Below are 24,296 nucleotides of genomic sequence, written 5' to 3' on the forward strand. Positions count from 1 at the left end.
AATAACATCTGTAAAAACAAGTACATTACAAAAGACTGCACCAAGGATTTGTACGTTACTGCATAAGGAAGCCATTCCTCAAATAAACTGATCGTCCTTAGATTAAATTGGAGCCATTGTTTACAGCATTTGCATTATGAAAACGTGTTATTTCTCTGAAAAATGACATTATAAAATTCTTCAATGATGTTATCGCTTGCCAAATATATTGACTACAGAATTTAAGAGACGTTTAAAGAGATTTTGCTTTTTGTAGACACAAGCTAAACCAGTGAATTGAACACAATGATTATAGCCTATCAGCAATATTTATGTAGCACTTTATTATCTTTCACTCTTCTTTGATGCATCTTATCTCTATCATCTTCAGAACAGTCTATGAAACAGGCTGAGTAGGCACCCATGCTTACTAATGTTAATTGACCTATTAACTTACTTGTCCTGTTACCTGACTAGTAAACAGTAGAGTAAAACTAGGAGTTAGCTTTTTCTGATTCTTGATTTAGTGCTATGCTGATGCATTGCTCAGTAATGAGTATCAGTTATGCTATCAGTTACCACTAACTTCTTTAGACATACCTGAGATATAGACGCATCTGTAAAGCTCAGCAAGTCCACATAGGATAAAGTAGGTTATCAGGTGGAGTAAAGAATACAAATGATGAGCCATTTCCTCCTTAGGGCTGGAGAAAATTGGCAAGAAAACCCAGAGACATATGAGGACAGCTTCTATAAAAGAAGCCTAGATAATGATAACTATGTTTTCACTGCTCCCTACTTTAACAGTAAGTATTGCTTTGGAATTCAGCTTTTCTCAATTTTTAAAAAATAAATTATTGCTACTATCTGCGTTTCCCCCAAATCACTACAATTTATGTTAACTACTCAGAATAGTCATCATTAAAAATAGAGTATATGTAATGCATTAGAAAAATGGAAAAGAAATACCATTTAGTTGAAGAGGCAAAATGCATATACAGCAAACTCATTAATTTAGAGATAGCATATCTATCAGGCATATATAAGAAACTGAAATACATGTAGATAATCCCTCATATTACAACTGAAAATGTATTGAAAGACATTTAATGAATTAAAGTGGAGTAAGTGAATTAATTACATTTTTTCAGTGTTATACAATATAATATTTATAAAATAATAGCTTATCTTTTAAAACATTTTATTATTTCCCAAAAACCTTATGATTTAATTCCTGAACATCTTTGCACATAGGTACTATTTGCTTTCATTTTCATAAATGGGGAAACGAGTTTAGAGAATGTCAAATTTTTCCCAGTGATATATATCTTATAAAATACAAAGTCAGTTTTATGCATCCAAGATGAATCTTTCCACTTCACTTCAGCAGCCTCCCTAATATTTTAACAAATGAAGCAGAGATTTGGCATGTATTCATTATGTTGTGAAAGCAGATGCAACCAAGCTAATTAATGTCCCCAAATCGATTAATACAAACCAATTCATGGATATTCCAGTAAGCCTAGTATATACAGAGGAAGAAGAGAGGAAGGAGATCACAAACATTTTTATAGCTTATAGATGCTAGAATTTTTAAGCAAAATACTATCCATCTGTATCTAATGACAGGGAATCAATATTATTATTCAATTTATCTAGATAGCTGTTTTTTCTTTTTAGAAAGTGGACCTGGTGCCTATGAATCGGGCATTATGGTAAGCAAAGCTGTAGAAATATATATTCAAGGGAAACTTCTTAAACCTGCAGGTAAGGATCAATATTAAATACAAAAACACAACCAAAATTAAATGTTACCTGGCATTTATGTTATAAACTGGCAATGTTTACCAAGAAGGTCATCAGGTCTCAAGTCAAAGACATGCACATTTTAAAAAATTAAATAAAATATAACTAGTTACCTATGAAGTTGGGATAAAATCAGATTGATACTATATAGATGAGGAATTTTTAAGACAGTGTGTATGTTTATACTCTGACACAAATTTGTGGAATCGATTTAGTATAACCAAAATTTTTAATGTTGGATTAGCAATTCTACTCCAGAAATCTCTCTTAATACTTTAAAATACATATAAAGGTATAGGGCCAAGGAGGTACCTATTTGTACATAAAAAGTTAAGTTTCCAGCACTGAGGGAAAAGATAAATGATGGCATATATACTATGTTCTAGTAAGTGTCTGTTAAAGTGAATTAGGTAGGGAACAGTTGAAAACTTGCTATAAAATATATAGAAAAATAACTTTTGGGGGAAATAGGCAAGTAAACAAAAAACAGTGAAAGTGAGCATCAATGAGGATTGGAAGTGGGCTAGAGTGAGTAAATATAATGAAGCAAAAGCTGTTAGGTTTTTTTTTGTTTTGTTTTGTTTTTTCTTTTTATTGATTCCGTGTTTGCAGGTTTAAAACAGTATTTAGAGCCTTCCTGCTCCTGAGGGCAGCTTTACACATGAATTCACTCCATCACTCACTCACTAACTCATTCTCCTATTCCTTCATTCACTCAATTGCTCATTTACTTACTAAATCAGTTATTCTCTCAGTCATTCATTTATTCAGCCATTCTACTAACTAACTCATCAACTCATCTGTTCACTCTCTCAGCAAGGATTTATTAAACACCTACTGCAAGCACTGGTGGGTTTAGGGAAGGCTCTTAAAATATATCACTTGAATGACCTCCAGTTTATGAGGCTCTCCTGACACTACTGTTTTTATTATTTAGCTTATTGTATTAGTTAATTGGTCAGGTTATGGCTAATGAATAAACTGTTTTGTAATTATAAATTACAATTTATGTAATAGTTTAAGAGCTGTTAGCAGTATTTCTTAATGAAGACCACAAGACTAAAATTTATGTTATAAACTATAGTCAACCTGATACTTGCTGTCGAAATAATTATCTAAACTGTCATATTGCAAAGGTTGTATTACAGCTAATTATGTCTTTGAAATAATTCAAATTAATTTTTCAGTTGTTGGAATTAAAATTGATGTAAATTCCTGGATAGAGAATTTCACCAAAACCTCAATCAGGGATCCGGTAAGATATTTTTTAAAAGTTCTTATGCTATATTTAATGTTTTCAAAATTCAATAGAGGAAAAAAAAAAGGTCCTTATACACTGGCAAACACATTCTCAGTCCCACTACACTGAAGCAAAATTCTGAATTCCTATTTTTTCAAAGCTTTTTTGGTTATTTAAATTAGTCAGTATGTAATAAAAAGTATTTCAAGGTTATAACATAGAATGCTAGTTTATATATTGATCGACATTTTCTAATTTTAAAGATAAAATGATTTTGTTTCTTATGGACTATTTAATCTTATTTTTCTACTGGATAAATTATTCCAGAATTTGTAATTATGACATGGTAATAATACAAGTAAAAGCCAACTTTTTAAAAAATGTGAGGTGTTAATTGCATTTTTGTCTTTCAGTGTGCTGGTCCAATTTGTGACTGCAAAAGAAACAGTGATGTAAGAAACTATTTAAAATAACTTTTGAGTATAATATTGTCTTGTGTTACTCTTGTTAGGACTAGAATGATGAAAAATATGCAGGCATTTTTAATCAAATACTAAAAACTAAGGACATGTGAAATAACATATTCATTTGAGTTTACATGCTTTTGAATTTGAACTTAAAATGCTTGAATTTTTAAAAATATGTATATGTTATGGGAAGTTAAAAAATAGTCATGTCAATATGATGGTTCTCTTCTATCTCAGTTGTGTTACATTCTGTTGATACATATTTATCTTTACCTCTATTTCTTGATAGAAAGTTTCTAACCAAAGCAACCTTATTGGTTATCAATGTAGTTACCTCTCACCTATCACACTTTCCGTAAATTTGTTCACACTGTATTATATAGTTATAGGAAAAAATTTTGAACTAAACCCTGAAGTATTACAATTTATTATAAAGTTCTACTTACATGGATTGAGTTTTAAATTGTCTTGTATTACTTTCACTTCCATTTGAGAAATTGAAAAAGGAAATGTGAACTTTGTTCAAAAGTTGAAGATGCTCTAAGAACGATCCTAGATAATTCTAAAACTTGAATAACAATGATGAAACAATATTTTCTTGCAGTCCTCTTATGTGTGTCTATATATTTCCAAGGGAAGCAAGGGGTTCATGTCATCTTTATCACTCCTACTCCTGTGAAATTATAAGCCAATAATTTTAATTATTTTTGCAACTTATCTATTTCACATAGATTATGTAGCAGCTGTTTTAAGAGCAAATATTTTAGTAATAAACTGCTTCCATATTAGGAAGATGAAATGCATTATGTCCTCAACTTTGAAAATACTGTTTTTATTTGTGATTTTATTGAATACAAATTATTATATTGATTTTCATACATTAAAACATAATTTAAACTGGGTAGGAATTTATCCTGTGTTTCAGTATGAATAAAGTATTTTCTCAGTCATGGACTTTTTTGTTTTGCATTTTCCTTTTAAATCCCCAATTATCCAACTACATATTTTAATCTAAAAATATGATATAGTTATAAACAGTTTTATAGTACTGATGTGTTTTAAGTTTTGCTTTTAAATCTCCAATTATCCAACTACATATTTTTAATCTAAAAATATGAAATAGTTATAAATAGTCTTATAGTACTGACATGTTTTACATCTTGTGAAAAAGGAAAATCCTAAGTATGTGTTTAAATCAGTTATTCATTATTAAATAATTTTCTCTATCCAGTTTTCTGGATCAGTTAGATGACCCAGAAGTAGTAAAAATATTATTTCTAATTTGCTCTTATGATTTGTTCAGACTGAATTGACAGTCTCAAGTGGACGGTTGGTGTTGGATTATCAAGCCTGATGGTTTGATATAAATCTATGCATGCCTTTATTTCATCAGAATTTTATGAACATATATGTTCGAGAAGATAGAGTCATTTAAGATTTTCTATTTTTGTTTCTCTAATCATGTATCTATAATAGAATAATGATAATCTAACCTCCTAACCTTCCTAAAAATGTATTAACCTTTAATTTTATTTTGATAGGTAATGGATTGCGTGATTCTGGATGATGGTGGGTTTCTTTTGATGGCAAATCACGATGATTATACTAATCAGGTAAGTACCTGAAGTAAGAGAGAATTAAGATTTCCAAAGTGTGTTTCCCAGATCAACATTACAAAACCTCTTTCACTGTTTTACAATGCTTAATATTATGTAAACCATTAAGAACTGCATGCTAAGCCTAGTTTTTCTTTGTTATTTCATTTTACATTTTAGTACTGGTGCCATCAAAACATACAGTTAAGGATTTCAACATGATATGACCTTTTTAACCTTTCAGAAATTTAGAAAATTTTCACTTCAATATTTTTCAGTTAATGATATCTAATTTAATATATAGCTGGTTGAAACTGACGTGATTTCTAGTCTCAAATCTGCAAACTGGCAGCGCATAGGCTGTTTGGCTCATAAACGATTTATATTAGCTGCCAAGTAATTTCACTTCTGAATCTGAATTCCTGGCTTCTCTTTAAAAAAACAAACAAACACAAAAACGCAGCAGCAAAAGAAATCTCAACCCTGGGCTTTTTTGTTTGTTTTTCTGGATGGCAGTGTTTATAGGGTGGAGCCAATTACCTTGGCTCCTCTAGATGGGACTTGCTCCAGTTCATCACAGTCCCTACAAGCTCTTTTCCTAGGCCATCCTGCTCTCATTTATACTACTTTTCTATCCCCCAGGAGGGCATCTGAGTTTTTATTTCTGTTTTTTATTGTCTATGTTTAAGATGTACAGCAAAATGTTTTGATTTGCACAGTTAAGAGATTACTGCAGTCAATCCAATTAACATACCTGTCATCTCAGGTTGTTAACCTTTTTTTAGCAGTATGGTAAGAGGACCTAAAATCTACTCTCATCAAATTTCTGGTATACAACACAATATTATTAACTACAGTCCTCTGTTGGACCTTGAATCTCTAGACTTACGCATCCTACATAACTGCTGCTGCTTTGTACCCTTTGACTTACACCTCTCTACTCCCCACTCCTGTTTTATTCATCTGGGAGGCATTTGATTGTGATTTAATGCTTAGTAATATGTGTCCATTCCTTCCACAAATAAAATATCACACAGCCCCACTGAGTAATGAGAAGACTGTCATTTTTGTTTGTTCCCAGTGTCACATACAGGTTTCTCACTTGCTTTTGTTTTTAAGCTCCTCGGTTGTAGTTGAGTTTCTTTGTATTATTTCTTTTCACTGCAGTGCTGATTCCAGGGTTCATTTTTGGCTTACATTTTAAGTACATGTTACTTTACTATTTTTTTTTCTTTATCAGATTGGAAGATTTTTTGGAGAGATTGATCCCAGCTTGATGAGACACCTGGTTAATATATCAGTTTATTCTTTTAACAAATCCTATGATTATCAGTCAGTATGTGAGCCCGGTGCTGCACCAAAGCAAGGAGCAGGACATCGCTCAGCATACGTGGTCAGTAATATCCACAGTCTAATCAGTTCTTCTCAAGGGGATGCTCAAGTGTCCTCAGTATCAAGTAGACTACCCAAATGACTTTTTTATTATATTTTATAGCCATCAATAGCGGACATATTACAAATTGGCTGGTGGGCCACTGCTGCTGCCTGGTAAGTCAAAATTTTAGTTTTATTGGTAATGAAAGAAAGAAGTTGTAAAATAGTAAAGCATCTGATGAAAATATGGATTTAAGGGACACTCGAATTTTTATTAAAGGAATTAAGATTTTTTCATTCTCTACAGCACTTACTGGTAATGTTTATAGGTTTCCTAAGTGAACACTATGAAGTTACCATTCAGTTTCTCATATGAAAACAGTGTTATGCTGATGTAAACTTCAGCCCCTTTAGAGTCTGAAGTTTTTCTTTATGTTTGTTATTGCATTTTACATTTTAGTATTGGTCCCATTAAAACATACAGTTAAGGATTTTAGCATGATATGACCTTTTAAACCTATACTACTTTCTTTTAGGTGTATTGATGTGTAATTGATCTATTTAATTGTCCGTAATATCCAAGTTGGATGTCTACATTCATCAAATTCATGACATAATGACAATCGTCTACCTCTTTACTATGAATACAAGGACTGCCATAGTTTTAGAGGCATCATGTTGCTGAAATGGATCTTATTCTTTCTTTTCATTGATACTACCTTCCAAACCTCCCCTATTCCCCACCTATGTACCCTACAACCTATGAAAATAAGACATTTAAGTGGTTAATTGTGGCACTATGGAAGGTCTGGAAGATCACATTTCTCATTGTTTAGTTCTGGCCAGTCAGGTCATTAAAGCACCTGTTACGTCAGGGATCCATGATCTCCCTTGTCCTTCTCTCCCTTCTGATGTTTTTTTTGTTTTTTTTTTTGTTTTGTTTTTTTTTTTTTTTTTTTTTTTTTTTTTTTTTTTTTTTTTTTTTTTTTTTTTCATCATACTGTATTGTTCAACCCTATTCCATGTAGATTAATCTACAACATTCATTTTATATTTAGGTTTATCCAGCTAAAATTAAGTGATTATATCATTAACGCAGCAAAGAAGATTTTAAGATTTTAAAATTTTAGATTTTGAAAAGATTTAGAAAATTATGCTTTATTTTGAAAAATAGTGTTTTCTGATGTGATTTTATATATTAACTTCGGTAGGTTTTTAAAATTTCATCATGACCCTGAAATACTTGCCTTTACCCTATATCCCCTCCCCCGCATTTTTAAAACTAAATTCAGTTCTAGATATTTGGCTTAGTGGTCAGTTACTATAAAACTGAAATGTGCTGTATCTCTCTACATAATATGTATATTTTGTTTTATGAATGTCACATTACATATTTACAAATATATTCTATATTACAAAGTAAATAGTTAACAAATTCAAACCCATGGTATAAACTGCATTGTTTCTTTGTTGGGGATGGAGGGAACCCAAAAACCAAATGGTTTTAAAATCTAAAATAACGAGAAGTAATGAATGTAAAAACCTATGCACTGAAGCACTGACCTTCTGCCTCTTAGAGTAGACACTTCTGCTGGATAACATTGCCTGTCAGGCCTCTTCACACATTGTTTCTCCCTTGGTCCTGAACAATATCTGAGCACTTCTGACTTCATGACTTCTTGTACGCATTAAAGAAAGGTTACAATGTGTTATATAATTTAAAAAGTACTTAAAAACACTCCTAAACTTTCTATGAACAAATTCTCAACCTCTCATTTTTTTCCCAAAAGGATAAAGGGAAATAGTATTTATGCGTATGTGTACATGCAAAAACACTTGTTTGTTTCCTAGATTTTTATTATTTTATTTATTTGAAAAATTCAGGTCTATTCTGCAGCAGTTTCTCTTGAGTTTGACCTTTCCACGACTCCTTGAGGCAGGTATGTAAATGCTTACACCTTGTCATAACAATAAAAATTTTCTTTTTGGATGTGCTTAAGTTCAACAAATTCAGAGAATATATGTGTGAGAAAGAGAAAACAGGTCACCAATCTCATAATGTTAGAGCTAGAAACTTTTTATCCAACCTTTCCTAATGTTTTAGAAATTACCTAGGTCACATTGGCCTTGAACTCATAGCTATCATGTACTTGAATTAATTTATTCTATTGATATTTATCAGGCATCTACTAGGGACTGCCATGATATTACACAGCAGTAAACAAGCCAGTCGAGGCATCCTGGTCTTAGACATTTATTTTGCTCTGTGAGAAGTGAAGACTCCAGGTTACTGACTACAGTGGCGCCTCCTAATGATGTTCTTTGTTTTTACCCCCACAAGTTGAGATGGAGGATGATGACTTTACAGCCTCCCTGTCAAAGCAGAGCTGCATTACCGAACAAACCCAGTATTTCTTCGATAACGATAGTAAATCATTCAGTAGTGTATTAGACTGTGGAAACTGTTCCAGGTAATTTATTTCTTTATTTATTTCTGGAGTAGTCCAATTTCATTAAGAAATTGTATATACTATCATAATCATTACAGAAAATACTGAAAATTATGTTTGAGTCAGAGTTATGAGTAATTGTTTTAAGTTGATGTCAGAGATCTTAATTTCTCTTTAGGCTTTTAAAAATTATAATATTTTAAAAATTCTAACTTTGATAAGTTAGTTGTTATTTCTTCAATAATAATAATTACATGATCAAGATAATTACTTTCCCTTTAGGCAGAACACAGATAAATTTGATTATATTAGAAATTTTTCATATGGGTACTTTTAGAAAAAAATATTAAAATACAAATTTGCAAAATTAAATATATTGCTAATTCTAAATAATTCTAAGGCAAATATGATTTTTTTTTTCTATATCGTAACCAAACAGATTTACCAAAAAAAAAAAAAAGTCTTATTTTGTTTTGTTTTCACTTCTAATCTTCTCTGACTTGAAAAACTGAATGTTATCCTAATTTGAATTTGAAGGAACTGGGAATACATACAATTTTCTTAGATCATGGTTAATGTTAGTATCCATAAAACATCTTTTAAAATGTTGGGAAGAGATGGAGAATTTAATTTCATTGTAATGAGGATAGGCAAAATGGGGATTTTGAGGGGGAAGTCATAAGCAATGCCACAGGATCCCTGAGAACAGAGCAGCGAGTCACAGCTTACAAAGCACAGAATTGAGACACTTTGTCTGTAGAGGTGGAGGGAAGGTTATTCTAGAAGAAATGTTATCACAGAGGAAGAAATATGAGTAGGTGAGGTAATCTGAGATTATGGAAGTGCCAGAATAGTTAAACAAAAAACCTTTCTTTTCCTTCAAAAGGGGCTAAGCAAACTATCATGAATTTTTAGTAGATGTGGTCAGTATGTTTTATGACTTTCTTTAGAAAATCTCTGTGTCCAAGGAGGAGGTAGAGTATATGAAGAGAAAAAGAAAGGGGAGGATGAGTCAAGCATGAACTCACAAAAAAAAATAGACTATCTTGTTTAGAGATGAGTATATCAGGCTATAGACTTCAGGAAATGGAATTGTGGCATGTTTATTGGATACATCAGAGTTTCACAGTAATTGGCCTTTTATTAATGGACGTCCAGCAAGAGCAATGTGTGCTTAAAGAGCTAAGTTAAATTGTAAAGTGAAGGTCAATATAACCAAGACATTAAACTGAATCATACTTTCCTTTTAATTTGCTTTAAATCGAAGCTTAACAGGGCAAAAACGTAAAATCCCACTTCTTTGCAAAATGTATAATCATAAAGAAATTACTTTAGTGTTATATTTGCATTTTGTTACTAAAGTAGAAGCAGCTTAAGGTGTGGACAAAACGGGATGGAATTCAAAACCCTTGATTCTGTCCTCCTCTGTGTTGTCCAGGGCAGTAGTTACCACCCACAAGTGGCTATTGAAATTTCAACTGAAGTTAAATTAATTACAATTAAAATATTGTGCCTCAGTCACACCTTAATAACACTATTCTGGGCTTTACTCTGCCCTTAGGCTGGACAAGATGCTCAGACATTTTTGTATGCTCTGTTTTGTTATCTGTGAAATAAGGCAACTTTGGCATATTTTCAGTGATAAGTATCAGAATTCTTTGTATCTGTTAATATTTTTAAAAGGTCACACATAAAGCATCTATTGCAATTTTTTAATATTCATTTGACATAGGTAATATGTTCATGCTAATAAATGAAATGTAATAATTTTTTCTTCTAAAATCATACTCCTACTGTACTATTGTGATGGGAATGGTTTATGTTTCAGATGTCTTATTTTTGTCTTTCATTTTAATATGTAAGAACCTCTGAAAGATTTCCATTCCTTTTTCAAAAGATACTCATTTTCTATGATACCATATTTATTTTGCAGAATCTTTCATGCTGAAAAGCTTATGAACACCAACTTAATATTCATAATGGTTGAGAGCAAAGGGACGTGTCCCTGTGACACACGACTGCTCATACAAGCAGAGCAGACTTGTATCCTTTGACGTCAGAGATATTTGGAACAGAAAACTATTTTAAAGTAATGCATCTTGAATCTTGTCACATTGTTTATGCTCATAAAGAGAAAAATATTAGACTGCTTTGATCACTTCCTCACTCAGAATTTGATTTGAATGTCAAGAATGATTACGCTGTACATGTCCCAGAAAAGGATAATTCACAGTTTAGTTCTTTAAATTCCCATGTACTTGAATTGATTGTGTTGGATGAGAGTAATGATGTAAGTAAATACGTAAGTAAGTTTCCTCTTACGTATTTGGGGAAATATATACATTGCCTTGTATTTACTTTTAATCATGTGAAAAAAAAATATCATTAGATTCCTTAATAAGTTTCTTTAGCTGATGGTCCAGATCCTTGTGACATGGTTAAGCAACCCAGATACCGAAAAGGACCTGATGTCTGCTTTGATAACAATGTCTTGGTAAGATCACACTTCTACTGGATTAAAATACTATAAATCAATGGTCACTGTCCATAAGAATTCAAGGAGACAAACTGCAGTTTTAACTCAAATAATGTCTTAACCATAGTTTTTCTCATTAACATGACATACTTGCTGGTAGATTTTTTTCATTTCCATAGTTTTCATGGTTAGCATAGCTAACCATGAAAACTAACAGTTGCTTCTTTTATATGCCCCTCCCACAGAAATTGCACTTTCAAACACAATTCCAGTCAGTTACTAACAATCCAAGGTCACAAATCTGATTTTCAAGATTAATAAATAACTAATAGTAAACGTTAATTATGATATATTTGTTGCCTCCATTTATGCACCAATCCTGAAGATATTTTTATTAGTTATAACTTGTTATACAGCCATTGTCTTTTTATAGAGTTTTAGTTTCTTTTGGATGGTTTTTTATTCTATTACATATTAGATTTGTTATTTCATTTAATTGTAGTAATTTCTTTTTCTAGTGTTTGAAATTAGGCCAAGTCAATTACACAGGGTTAGTATGATAAAATATTACAAATCAATCATATGTCACTTAAAGATGACTTACTACTTTTCCTATAGTTCAGCTATCTTTCCCTAAGAAATACTATTCTGCCTTACTGTGTATTGATTATGTACAAAGCATGTAATGCATCAGCTTTATGCTTTTAAAATTCTTAAACATTAGTTTTTTTCAAAGATGAAGTCCATATAAAATATCTGTCATTTTAACTGATTTTAAATATAATACTTCCCAATTCCGATTCTTCAAGGTATGCCACTGCATGAAGTGGTTTGCACACACCAGTGAGCATCCAAATGTGTAAAGCCTTATCATCTGATAAATTGTTTAGTCTAAAAACAGGTCAGAACATCTATTGATTAATGTGCATTTTTAAGAGTTATTTATTTAGAATAGGCTTACCTACTCAAATATGTAGCTGCAATATGTTCTATCCAGAAAGGATAAAACATTTTCACAGATAATATTATGCAATTGAATAATATAAATTTTAAAAAGAGCAAAGAAATACATTCACTGATAGAGACTAAAAATCCAAGATGGACTAGCCAGTCAATCCCAGTTATCTGAGGAACTATTGATCATTCCTCTTGCTAGGGAAAGTAATTCAACATTGCAACTAAGGTTTCTTTTTAAATCATTAAGACATATAAAGTACAGATATGAGGACTCCTATTATTCTGTCTACTACACCTTAAGGAGGTTTGCCCATGGAAAATTATTTCCCAAAGACTGTTTTACAAAGGGCCAAGGGTCGTGTCACTCATTAGAAAAACTTCACTCATTAACTATATGTCACTAGTTTTTCACAGTAGGAAGATTAAATTCAGATGAACTTGAAAAATGATATAAAAACTCTATTGCCCAAAACATTATCATTCTTGGAGGCTATATCTTTTGATCAAGGCATTAAAAAGATTTAACCAAGACAAAAATGTTCAGCAGTTGAAGTTCCCATAAATATCTGATTTCAAATGACGTGTACATTTCTAATCCTAAATGAAACAGTTTCCAATATTGATGTAAAAATCATTTTTTCCATAAAGTTTTTGTATAAAAATTGTCATTGCAGAGGCAGATATACATGTTTCACGGTGTCTTACAAGAACTACCTAATGACAATTTTTAGAGGTGGTTATCTCAAATTTAATGGACTCTTTCAATTCTTTTCTGATTTTTATAATTTTCTAAAATAAATCTAACTTATATAACTTTTTATATTTTACTCTCAAATATTAATATTCTTATTGAAATATTTTAGAATAAGTGCTTCCAGTTTCTATGTTCATCTTATTTAAAATTACATACGTTATCTAGCCCCAAATTATTAATTAACCTTTTAAAAAATATCTGAGTTCTATAATCTTTACTACTAAAGAGATGTTTTGGGGCTTGCATTTGTGTTCCATGCTTCATTTTCTATTTTGCAATTTCTAATGCTCTGGAATCACCATGATTGTGTTACTAGAACCCACACTTTTGTTGTGTTTGTCATTGGTTTCCAGGTAGTCATTGATTAGGAAGCCACTAGATGGAGATGTGGCCATGACTATGAGTGGAGTGAATTCACAGGCAGGGCCGTGGTAGTGGGTGGGGAGTGGACTAGCAGAGGGAGTCTCAGAAAATAACCTCATTTCTTCTGGGATGATAAAATAATGGTTTTCATGGTAAACGCCTCCAAGTAAAGGAAATGTAGTTGCTTTAATAATTAAAAATAAGTATCTCCACATACACATTTTAAAAATTGATATATAGGCAACTATTTGAAATATTATTGATTCCTTAACAAAGTTCATAGGTAGTCAACCATTACACAAGAAAAGAGTAATCAAATTATGTTTCTGTAATTTCCCTTATTTTCCCTTTTGATTCAAAAGTTTACTTAACCTATAAATCTTATCTAAAAGTTCTGTGATTATCAGTTACACTAAAAATATATATAAGTATTGCTCTGGAGTAGGCCAGCTCTCTTTTTACTTTTCTCTTAAAGACCTATAGCAACGGCCAGGCACAGTCACTCATGCCTATAATCCCAGCACTTTTGGAAGCCGAGGCGGGCAGATCACCTGAGGTCAGGACTAGGACTTTGAGACGAGCCTGGCCAACATGGTAAAAAACCCCTTATCTACTAAAAATACAAAAATTAGCCACAGGTGATGCTGTGTGCCTGTAATCCCAGCTACTCCGGGGCTGAGGCAGAAGAATTGCTTAAGGCTGGGAAGCGGAAGTTGCAGCGAGCCAAGATCACACCACAGCACTCCAGCCTGGGTCACAAACTTTTTTAACCTAAGAACCCCCCCCAAAATAAAATTTTCCTATTATGAAACTTACTTTCTTCCCAGCATAATTATAAAATTTTCCTGTTATGAAACTTTCTTCCAGCATAATTATAAATCTATCATGGAAATAATTATATATCACCATGGACTCAGCTAGATATTTATGCCAATAATATGCTTTATAAATTGGTTTTGCATAAAATAGTAAATTTCTCAATAAATAAGTATTGACTTGCTTTACTTCTTTGATTAATAAACATTAGCTTTTTCATTTGCTTATCTTTTGTACTTGGGTGTGACTTGCATCTTCATAAAGCTTGTATCAAAAAGTCTTGTTTGAACACTTGAGTTTTGATGACGTCCTCGTGGTATGGAGCTTCATAACTGTATATGTATAATCTATCCTTCTGATATCTACCCTGTTTTTGGAATAATTTTTGGTACATTAAAAAACACATTTGAGATTCCTTTGTATTACTGTATCACAGGAATACATAATAATATGGATGTATGTATTTTACATTAACAAGACGTGGTTTCAGTATTTAAAAACATAGTTATCAGTATAGAACAGTGAATCCACTTAGTGCTATTTGAATGTTGATATAATGATATCAAAGGAAGTATTATTTTCCCTGAAACAATATGTTGGAAAAAAAATCATTACAAAAAACAATGAAAGGTTAGTTGGCAGTTGTTTCCCACATTAAGGACCAATAAAAGTCATGGTCTATGCTCCAATAGAGTGTGGCTAAAACTAGCAATTCATGTTGATTAGGTTCTGCTCACAGGTAAGGTAGAATGGTAGTGTAATTTCTAAAGTCTATCAAAGGGCTCTTGTACCCTGTAGAGTCCAGAAGAATACAAACTATACGTATACAGTGTTGAAGCTCTATACCATGAGGACTTCATCAGAACTCAAGTGTTCAGACAAGACTTTTGATACATGCTTTATGAAGACTCAAGTCACACACAAGTACAAAAGCAGATGAAAAAGCTAACGTTTATTAATCAAAGAAGCAAGCCAATAATCTGAACATTGAGAAATGTATTATTTTATGAAGCCCAATTTATAAAGCATATTATTGAGTACATAATCTGTCTACATTTGAAGAGCTGAATGTATAAGAGTGTTAAGGTGCCATGTAGGTGAACAAACTATTTGCCAGGGGCATTATTCCTATTATTATGCAGTATCTACCTGCCTAAACATTTTTAAATATAGATTTTCTTTGAAGTTGCTGGCGGTAACTTTAGTACAGACTTACCTGAATTCAAAAGTTAGTCCATGATTTGATGGATGTCTTCACCAGTGATTTGCCTTTTGAAGGAAATTAAATGATGCCTGTAATTCAGAAAAAAGAACAAAAACTTATTAGCCAAATGACCAGAACATTTTCTTTTGAAAAATGTATTATTTCTAAATTGATTTAATAAATTAAAAATTATTAAGCTTGTACCGTGTGCAGTTAGTTGTCCTAGGTTCTGAATGGGGAAGAAAGGCAGAGTAAGAGTTTTGAATTTTACCTTTGTTAAAGATTTTAGCCACTGGTAACACATGCTGTATAAAGAAAACTGTGCGGCAAAACCATATGAATTTAACTATGGTTTGGTTTTTTTTAAAGAATAATGAGAATTCTCAGTTGATCTCTTTATTAGCACAGTCTTTTAAGAGAGATTCCCCTATAAGGAAGTCTAATAAAATTAGTTTTATCATATTTTAAAATAAATATCTATAGTATTGGCACTGCATTCTTTTTCTGCTTTAAAAAAACAAAGTACCAAACTGGTATTTTCTACTAAAATAATCATTTAAAAGTCAGACCAATTTATTATATCTGATCGTGGTGTCAGTGGGATTTCAGTTTCTATAGGACAGAGAAAATGCTGAGTTGCTCCCACATCAGTCCATTTGGAATTTAGACTGTATCCTGTAATAAGACTTGAAATTATTCTATGAAATACATTACATGGGGTTACATCATACAAAATGCAAGGGAAGACATGATCAGGAAACTTAAAAGGCACGTTTTACAGTGTGAATCGACATGCAGGCTACAGGGACCCCAAATATCTAAACTGCCACCTGCCAAATCAAAACAGACATGTCTCATCATCACACAGAGGAAATGAAATAAACACAAAAATAAAAACAAACACTGAAATAAGGGCCAAAGAGAATATTTTTCTTTCCATAACACATTTGTAGAGTATAAGGATGACAAAATATATTCTTAATACACAATGGGTCTTGTTGTGCAGTAAATTTTGTTCAAATTAACAGTCACAACTGGGGAGTACTCCTGGTTGAGTGACAATTACTTCTTTAAGTCGTTCCTAAACAGTCAGTGTGTGTTGCTTTATTGAGTACCTACTATTCATTTATTAAATAGTTACTGCGTATCTAGCCACTCTTCTGGGTGTGAAATACATTTACACTAAAAAGTATTGGGTGTTTTTAAAAAATCTGATATTTAACTTTTACTGGTGGCCTGTTTTTAATCTGGTTACCTTACCTGGAGAGAAAGGTATCTGAACAAAAAGAACAAATGCAAAGGCTCTGAGATAGTAAACACCTTGGCCTGTTGTAGAGAAAGCCAGTGTTATTTGAGTGAGTAGGCGGGAGACGAGAAGGTGGGAAGATGAGGAGGCAGCCAGGCTCCAGACCACATAAGGCTTTGTAGACCTTAACAAAGAATGTAGATTGTGCTCTGAGAATAATGAGAAATGTCAAGCAGGAAGTGAAAGGATGCATGGTTTTAGAAGACTGCTTTTTGAAGAAGTGTTTTTAAAAGGGCAGAGTAGCAGCCATGAGGCAAATGAGGCAGCTTTTGCAAAAGTGGAAGCAAGACGTAATGGTGACTTGAACCTGCAGTAATGAGAAGCAGTAGGTTTGGTGATCTATTTGGAAGCTAGACTTAGGAGGATGGATTCCCAGTTGAAACCCCAACTCTGCAAATAATATAAAAAATTAGACATGTGTGCTGGTGGACACTAGTTCCAGCTACTTGGAAGGCTGAGGTGGGAGGATCACCTAAGCCCAGGGAGGACGAGATCATGCCACTGCACTCCAGCCTGAGCAACAGAGTGAGACCCTGTCTCCAAAAAGAAAAATAATAAAGAAAAGGATTGGATTTGTGAAAAAGAGAGGAATCGTACATGACTCATAATCTTTGGCCTTATCTACTACTCTAACAGTGCTATTTACTGATATTCAGAAGAACTATATTTGGGACAAGTCAAGTTTGAAATCACTGTGAGACATACAAGAGGAGAGAGTAGAGATCAATGAATAGAGAGGCCAGAGGAGAATACAGGATTGAACATAAAAAGTGTGAGTTATTAGGAAACACATAAAATTTAAAGCCATAGGCCTGGATTAGATCATCTTAGAACAAAGGAAGAAGAGAGGAGAAAACTGTAACGCCCGGAAAAGTCTAACATTTTAGAGAGCGCATGAAGAAAAGGAGGTCAAGCCAAGGAGAGATACACAAACCAGTTTCAAGAAAAACCAGAAGAGTGTGTTAGCCAAAGATACATGAGAACATATTTCAAAGAGAGAATGTCATATATTTATCAAATGCTTCTGAAAGGTCAAATAGGATAAAGACTAAGAATTGATTATGATTACGTTTAGATTTGGGAGATAGATTTGATTGAAACCAAAATTTTTTCATAGATTCTTTTCTCCCAGCTTCCTTTCTTTTTAAGAAAAGAGTTCTGCTGCCTTAAAATATAATTAAAGAAATAAATTTTATTCATTTACTATGTGGCATCACTGGATTAAATCCTCACAAACAAAAAGAGCCAAAGTTCTTAATCTTTGGGAGCTTAGAATCTTTGTAAAATTATTCTGAAAGAAAATTATTCAACATATTATTTTTTTTCTTGGAACATCTATCTTGGATTAGTTGATTCTTTAAAGATGTTAAATATATAGTTTTTCAAATAATCCCATCAGAAAGTGGGAAAAAGACATGAATAGACAATTCTCAAAAAAAGATGTACAAATGACCAGCAAACATGAAAAAATATTCAACATCACTATCAGGGAAATGCATGTTAAAACCACAGTGAGATACCACCTTACTCCTGCAAGAATGACCATTATCAAAAAATAATAAATGTTGGCATGGATGTGGTGAAAAGGGAACACTTTTTATACTGCTAGTGGGGATGTAAACTAATACAACCACTATGGCAAACAGTATGGTGATTCCTTAAAAAAACGAAAAGTAGAAGTACCATCACTACTGGATAACTAGCCAGAGGAAAAGAAGTTTCTTTATGAAAAAGACGCCTGCACATGCATGTTTATAGCAGCACAATTCACAATTGCAAAAATATCTAACCATCCTAAATGTCCATCAACCAATGAGTAGATAAGGAAAATGTAGTAATATATACATCCTGGAATACTACTTGCCCACAAAAAGGAATGAAATGGCAGCATTTGCAGCAACCTAGATGAAGTTGGAGACCATTTTTCTAAATGAAGTAACTCAGGAATGGAAAACAAATATTGTATGTTCTCACTTATAAGTGGGAGCTAGCTATGAGGATGCAGAGGCAAAAGAATGATATAATGGACTCTGGGGACTTGGGAGGAAGGCAGGTAAGGGACAAAAGACTACACATTGGGTGCAGTGTATACAACTTGGGTGACAGGAGGTACACCAAAATTTCAGAAATCACTGCTAAAGAACTTATCCATGTAACCAAAAACCACCTGCTCCCCAAAAACTATTGAAATAAAATGTTTTAAAAATACAAAATAAATATGAGGTATTAAAAATGAAATTTTTAATACTATGTTCAAAGGAATTAAAGGATGTGGAAAAAGGTTATCATAGAACCTAGGAATAAAAGATAAATAATACGTTTGCATTAGGAGGGAATTAAATAAATTACCACTAGACTGTGGGGAGTTAATGTGAGTATATTCATTCTTACATTTCTTGGTTGTCTCAAGACAAACCTCTTTCTAGCTTAGCTCTTTATTTTCGATATATGTTTTCAGAGTGTCCTTTCATTGTTTATGAATCACATAGATTATTTTTCATTTTACTTTAATTCTTGATGAAGATCCAGATACTATGATTGCACTCTGTTGAACCTTAGAAATTGGATATAAGAAATATGGGAAATGGAAATTTCTTCAATTACTTATTTAACCAGTCCCAAACTTTTCCATGTGGAGCATAGTTGCTAAAATCATAATTCTCGGGAATTATAAAACATACTATTAAATTTTACTTTGTGCATTTATAAATGTATAGGATTTTTGATACTATGAAAGTTTTTACTTTAAAATTAGTATATTATTCAAACAGTATTATTATTTTCTTTCATAATCAAAAGCTACAACTAAAACTTTAAAGCATTTGTTAAATGATGCTACGGAAATTGCTGTACCCAAAATTCCTCAATGATAAAATCTAGGAGAATTTAATTTATTTGGATTTCAATTAAAGCAGTTTTATAAGGTAAGTTCAGAAGTGAACTAAATATGGATTACTCTGAAAGATGTGTTCCTAAGTATTTTTCAAGATTTTCATTTTTCTCTTTTTTTTTTACGACAGGAGGATTATACTGACTGTGGTGGTGTCTCTGGATTAAATCCCTCCCTGTGGTACATCATCGGAATCCAGTTCCTACTACTTTGGCTGGTATCTGGCAGCAGACACCACCTGTTATGACCTTCTAAAACCAAATCTGCATAATTAAACTCCAGACCCTGCCAAAACATGAGCCCTCAATTACATTACAGTAGGGTCAGCTATCAAATTAGACAAACATTAGCTGGACCTATACCATGGCATAACACTAAGGCGCAGACTCCTAAGGCACCCACTGGCTGCATGTCAGGGTGTCAGATCCTTAAACGTGTGTGAATGCTGCATCATCTATGTATAACATCAAAGCAAAATCCTATACGTGTGCTCTATTGGAAAATTTGGGAGTTTGTTCTTGCATTGTTGGTGATTACATGTGAAAGGGTTCCCCATACAATTGTTTATGGATCCTAAGAAATGAATTGATATTGACCTGGAATTTTGACTTGCTGCAATTTTACTAAGAAAACTTCTAAGGGGGAAGAAATTATTTTTGCCTTCACTTACTCTTCTGTTAAAAGATAACTCCTACTTTGAGTAGAAATTATTGAAATACATAGAGAAAAGGAGAGAGAGAGAGAGAGAATTAACATTGGTCTAAATTGTTGAAATATAAATAATGGCTAATTTTCTATGAAAAATTTGCCATGAATAAAATGCCTTATGAAGAACGGCTTCTTTGCCAAAAATAAAACACAATTGATGACCAATCACATTTTGGTGGGGTAAGGAATTAATGGTTTGAAAATAGTAACTAAGAAATTATTAAACTAAAGGTGCTTGAGGGTGAAATTAGAATATGTGACATATTTCCTCATAAATGTAAGCAAGCCCTTAATAAATGCTTCAATGTAATGTTCCTTTTGTTCACAGTACAGTTCTGTAGTGCTAGCCAGATATTTTAAAATGCTCTAAGAAAAGCTTGTCAGGGGGGAGGGGGAAATGTTTTTCTTGTGATAAATGAACTTTGGTTTACCAAGGGTATTTTGCATGATGCTGCTGCTATTTTAACTTTTCAGTTTTTTCTCTTACTGTAGAGTGTAGTCATTGAAAAGTTAACTGAGTGACATTATTGTTATGTAAGAATCTGAATCTTGCAGTGTAAATGCACTTAAAAGTCATCTTTTAAAATGTTGTTAAACTACTCTGAATATACTGTGCAATGTAAATGCTGAATGATTGGGGTTAGATAAATGGTGAAATGAGAATTAATGAATTTTATACAGATTTGTGCTTTCGCCTGATAACCTATGTACAGATATTTTAAGTACATAAATCAGATTTGACACATTTATTTTTTGAAAAGTACATATATGTTCGCAATGAAGATTCATCCTAGGTTTCCTCTTTGTTCGTTTCAATAGTAGCACATACAATCCAAAAGTTCCTGCTACTGCTGCTTTTGCCCTTCCATTTTAAATGGTATAATCGTTTGACCAAAATTTCCATGCAATTCGATAAGGGTTTTACAGTAATCTGAACAAATAGGAAACCTTGAATCTCTATGTATGCACATGAATACTTGATTGTGAATAATAAAAGTTGTTTTTTATACAGCCTCATTGGTGAAAATGGTTAGTGTAGTAAATCAGATATTTCATTATAGATTAATATGGTAGCAGATTATTTATGCTTTTAAAAATTATTTTCTGGAGCAAACAGTATTTGAAGAAAGGGTAAAAACTATGAATGTGTAATTCTAAGAATAATAACTTGACTGAAGGCTGAAAGTATGTCGATATTTTTTATGATAAAATGCAGTCTTTCTTTCTTTGGGACATGCCAATTACTGGTATGTTTATATGCTGGAAATTTTCTTACATATCCTTTTTAAGTCAAAGTTATTAACATTATCCAGCATGCTTTAATATGCTCCACATATCAAAGATATAACCAATTATTTAGTGTAGTTAAAAAGATAATCTTTGTTTTGTTTTTAGCTTTGCATACATTTGTAATTCCCTTCCATTGTCAATATACCTTAGGTACCATTTGTGTACATTTCTTTAAGATTTTTTTTTTATTTAAAAAGCGGGGAGGGGGAAATGGAATCACTTTGCCAACTATTGTTCTAAGAGTTGACATCAGTTACCATTTCTAATGCATTGTTGTGACTTTATAGTGTCATTCATAACTGCTATTGACATTTTAGAAAACACCAAAGTGATTTAAAATGTATGTGGAAAAAAACTTCTCACTCTAGTAACAGTGTTTAAATCATGTTGTTTGTTAAATATTTAAAAGAAGTGCTTGTTCCATTTTTGCTGGACTATTTTAAACCATGATAGTGTTGGGAAGGGGGTATCAAAATATAAAATTGTTAGTTTGTGTATATAAACAATGCACATTAAAACAACTGAATTGCTTCCAGCATACAACAAACTACCTTAAAATTATTATGTTCAAAATCTATTAAATATATTTTCATGGCTAATGTCGATTATATGTTTTCATCAACTGCATTGTTCTTGTATTAATTGTGGTTAAACTTGGCATCTCTTGGCAGGATCCTATTTGATTTCTGTTGCCATCAAAATATATTTACATGCATGAGTTTTGCTATGAACCTTTATTTTCTGTTATAAAGTTATATATTATGACAACCGTAAATACAACTGAAAATTGGGTGAGAGCAAGCTGACTAAACATTGTTCCCATGATTAATATTAGTCTTCATGCTAATATTTAAGCATACTTTTTTTAAGACAGTAACACTCATCCCATCAAATTATTAAATTTACTTATTTTTCTGTGAGTTCTGTTGACAAGAACTTAAATTATAGCCTGTTATTAATATCGATCAACAGTTCAACAGATCAATAAAAAAGTGTATACACTGCTTTTACTATTTAATTTTTGTTATACTCATGTGGCTTAATGTAGTTAGTCACTAAAAGTTCAAATAAGTCTGGCAATGTTGTCGAGTAACAAGAAAGAATCTTGCATTAATGATTTCTTTATATTTTCCTCATTTAAACAACCAGCATTACTGCCAAACACCAACCGTGGTCCATATTTGTAACAGGTTTTTAACATGACATAGTTAGCAAGTTTGATTGAAGAGATTTTTAGGTCCTGGGCCTATAAGATTTTAGTATGATCTTTTTTCATGTTTCTAATGCTTGAGGAGTTACTGCTTAACTTGGGGGAAAAAAAAAAAAAGTGTTGCTGCCATTTGTAAGTTTTCCTATAATATTCCTTTTATTAACTTTAAAACTGGCCTTACGGGGTTCAAATAGGCAGTATCCCTTTTAAGTGACCTTTGCAACCCAAGTGTTACTTGCTTATTTGATGCTCTCTTGTATTTTGGATCTCATTTCAATCTTTGTCTGTGACCAACAAAGCTTAAATTTTGTCTTAATTTAAAACTCTGAATCTATTCCATTGATCATGTTAGACATTAAAACGTTTAATGGTATAGTCTGACCTAGTGAAATAAGATGGATGTTGTGACTTTTTTAAAGAACAGAATGGAATGACTATTTCACTTCCCCATAGTTTTAAAGATTTTTTCATCTAAAATTGTTTCCCATAGCAGAATGTTAATATTGTTAATATTTATAGTACATTTCTGTAAACAGTAAACCAATAAAATGTATCAAGTGCTGGAAAAGTTCCAGATTTTGAAGAATTAGACAGCCCTTACCCATAGTTACATCTACCTTATTTCTAGTTTGCACAGTTATATCTCAAAGAAATTTCACTGAAACTAATGGGATACTGTCTTGTGTAGATGCCAACTGAGTTTATAATGTGACCTAGTAAAGCTGTCTTTTTTGTTGTTGTGTGAGTGTCAGATCATGCCTTTAGGAATACTTTTATTAAACTACTCAGTGTGCATTCATGCAAAAGGCCAACTGGCTTTTGTGAACAATAGATCTCTCTTTTCTCCCCTTTATTATGTTCTCTTGACACTTTTGTGAAAATTATCTAGCCTGAGAAAAACATTTTGTAAAAATTTGTATAATACTGTTATAAAATATTTATAATCCCAGAAAATGTTGTGTTAAATCTTGTGCAAAAACAGTATATTCAGAATAAAAGTTTATCATTTAAAGTCACCACACAGTTTGGGTTTTCTGCTTTTTTAAAGATCCAGTTAAAAGAGACAAATGGTTCTGTCATAAATACATTTTAAGAAGGTAGGCCTTCTTATGGAGAGAATTGTGTATTGTGGAAATGAAAGTTGGGATTAAATAGTAATTTTAGAATTACAAACCTCAACTCACACAAATACAGTCAATCCTTGAACAACATATATTTGAACTGCATGGGTCTACTTATATATGGATTTTTTTCCACCAAGTACAGATTGAAAATACAGTATTTGCAAGATGGGAAACCCACATATACCAAGGGACTACTTTCTCTATTCTCAGATTCTGTGGAACCAGTTTCCAGACTTGAGTACGCATTGATTTTGATGTGGGCATCTTGAAACAATCCCCTGCATACG

The 24,296-nt window shown here is 32.2% G+C and overlaps 1 protein-coding gene across 11 annotated transcripts in view; it reads left to right on the forward strand.

Annotated features, from left to right (window-relative positions):
- Window positions 1-23,901, forward strand: part of CACNA2D1 (calcium voltage-gated channel auxiliary subunit alpha2delta 1) — a 489,928-nt gene extending 466,027 nt beyond the window's left edge. For 9 of the 11 annotated variants that reach the window (XM_017523103.2, XM_017523100.2, XM_017523102.2 and 6 more), the window contains 12 exons: window positions 682-785; window positions 1,660-1,746; window positions 2,973-3,040; window positions 3,439-3,477; window positions 5,034-5,105; window positions 6,328-6,480; window positions 6,583-6,635; window positions 8,346-8,401; window positions 8,803-8,932; window positions 10,845-10,954; window positions 11,323-11,405; window positions 19,808-23,901. In XM_017523103.2, the coding sequence (XP_017378592.1) occupies window positions 682-785; window positions 1,660-1,746; window positions 2,973-3,040; window positions 3,439-3,477; window positions 5,034-5,105; window positions 6,328-6,480; window positions 6,583-6,635; window positions 8,346-8,401; window positions 8,803-8,932; window positions 10,845-10,954; window positions 11,323-11,405; window positions 19,808-19,924 (1,072 nt within the window). In that variant the 3' untranslated portion in view covers window positions 19,925-23,901. Of the gene's footprint in view, window positions 1-681; window positions 786-1,659; window positions 1,747-2,972; window positions 3,041-3,438; window positions 3,478-5,033; window positions 5,106-5,811; window positions 5,852-6,327; window positions 6,481-6,582; window positions 6,636-8,345; window positions 8,402-8,802; window positions 8,933-10,844; window positions 10,955-11,322; window positions 11,406-19,807 lie in introns of those variants that run through there. The other 2 variants (XM_037736543.1, XM_037736544.1) reach the window with 1 other exon arrangement.
- Window positions 23,902-24,296: the final 395 nt, after the last annotated feature.

Source organism: Cebus imitator, unplaced genomic scaffold (assembly GCF_001604975.1).
Source record: "Cebus imitator isolate Cc_AM_T3 unplaced genomic scaffold, Cebus_imitator-1.0 Scaffold26, whole genome shotgun sequence".
Lineage (NCBI taxonomy): Eukaryota > Metazoa > Chordata > Mammalia > Primates > Cebidae > Cebus > Cebus imitator.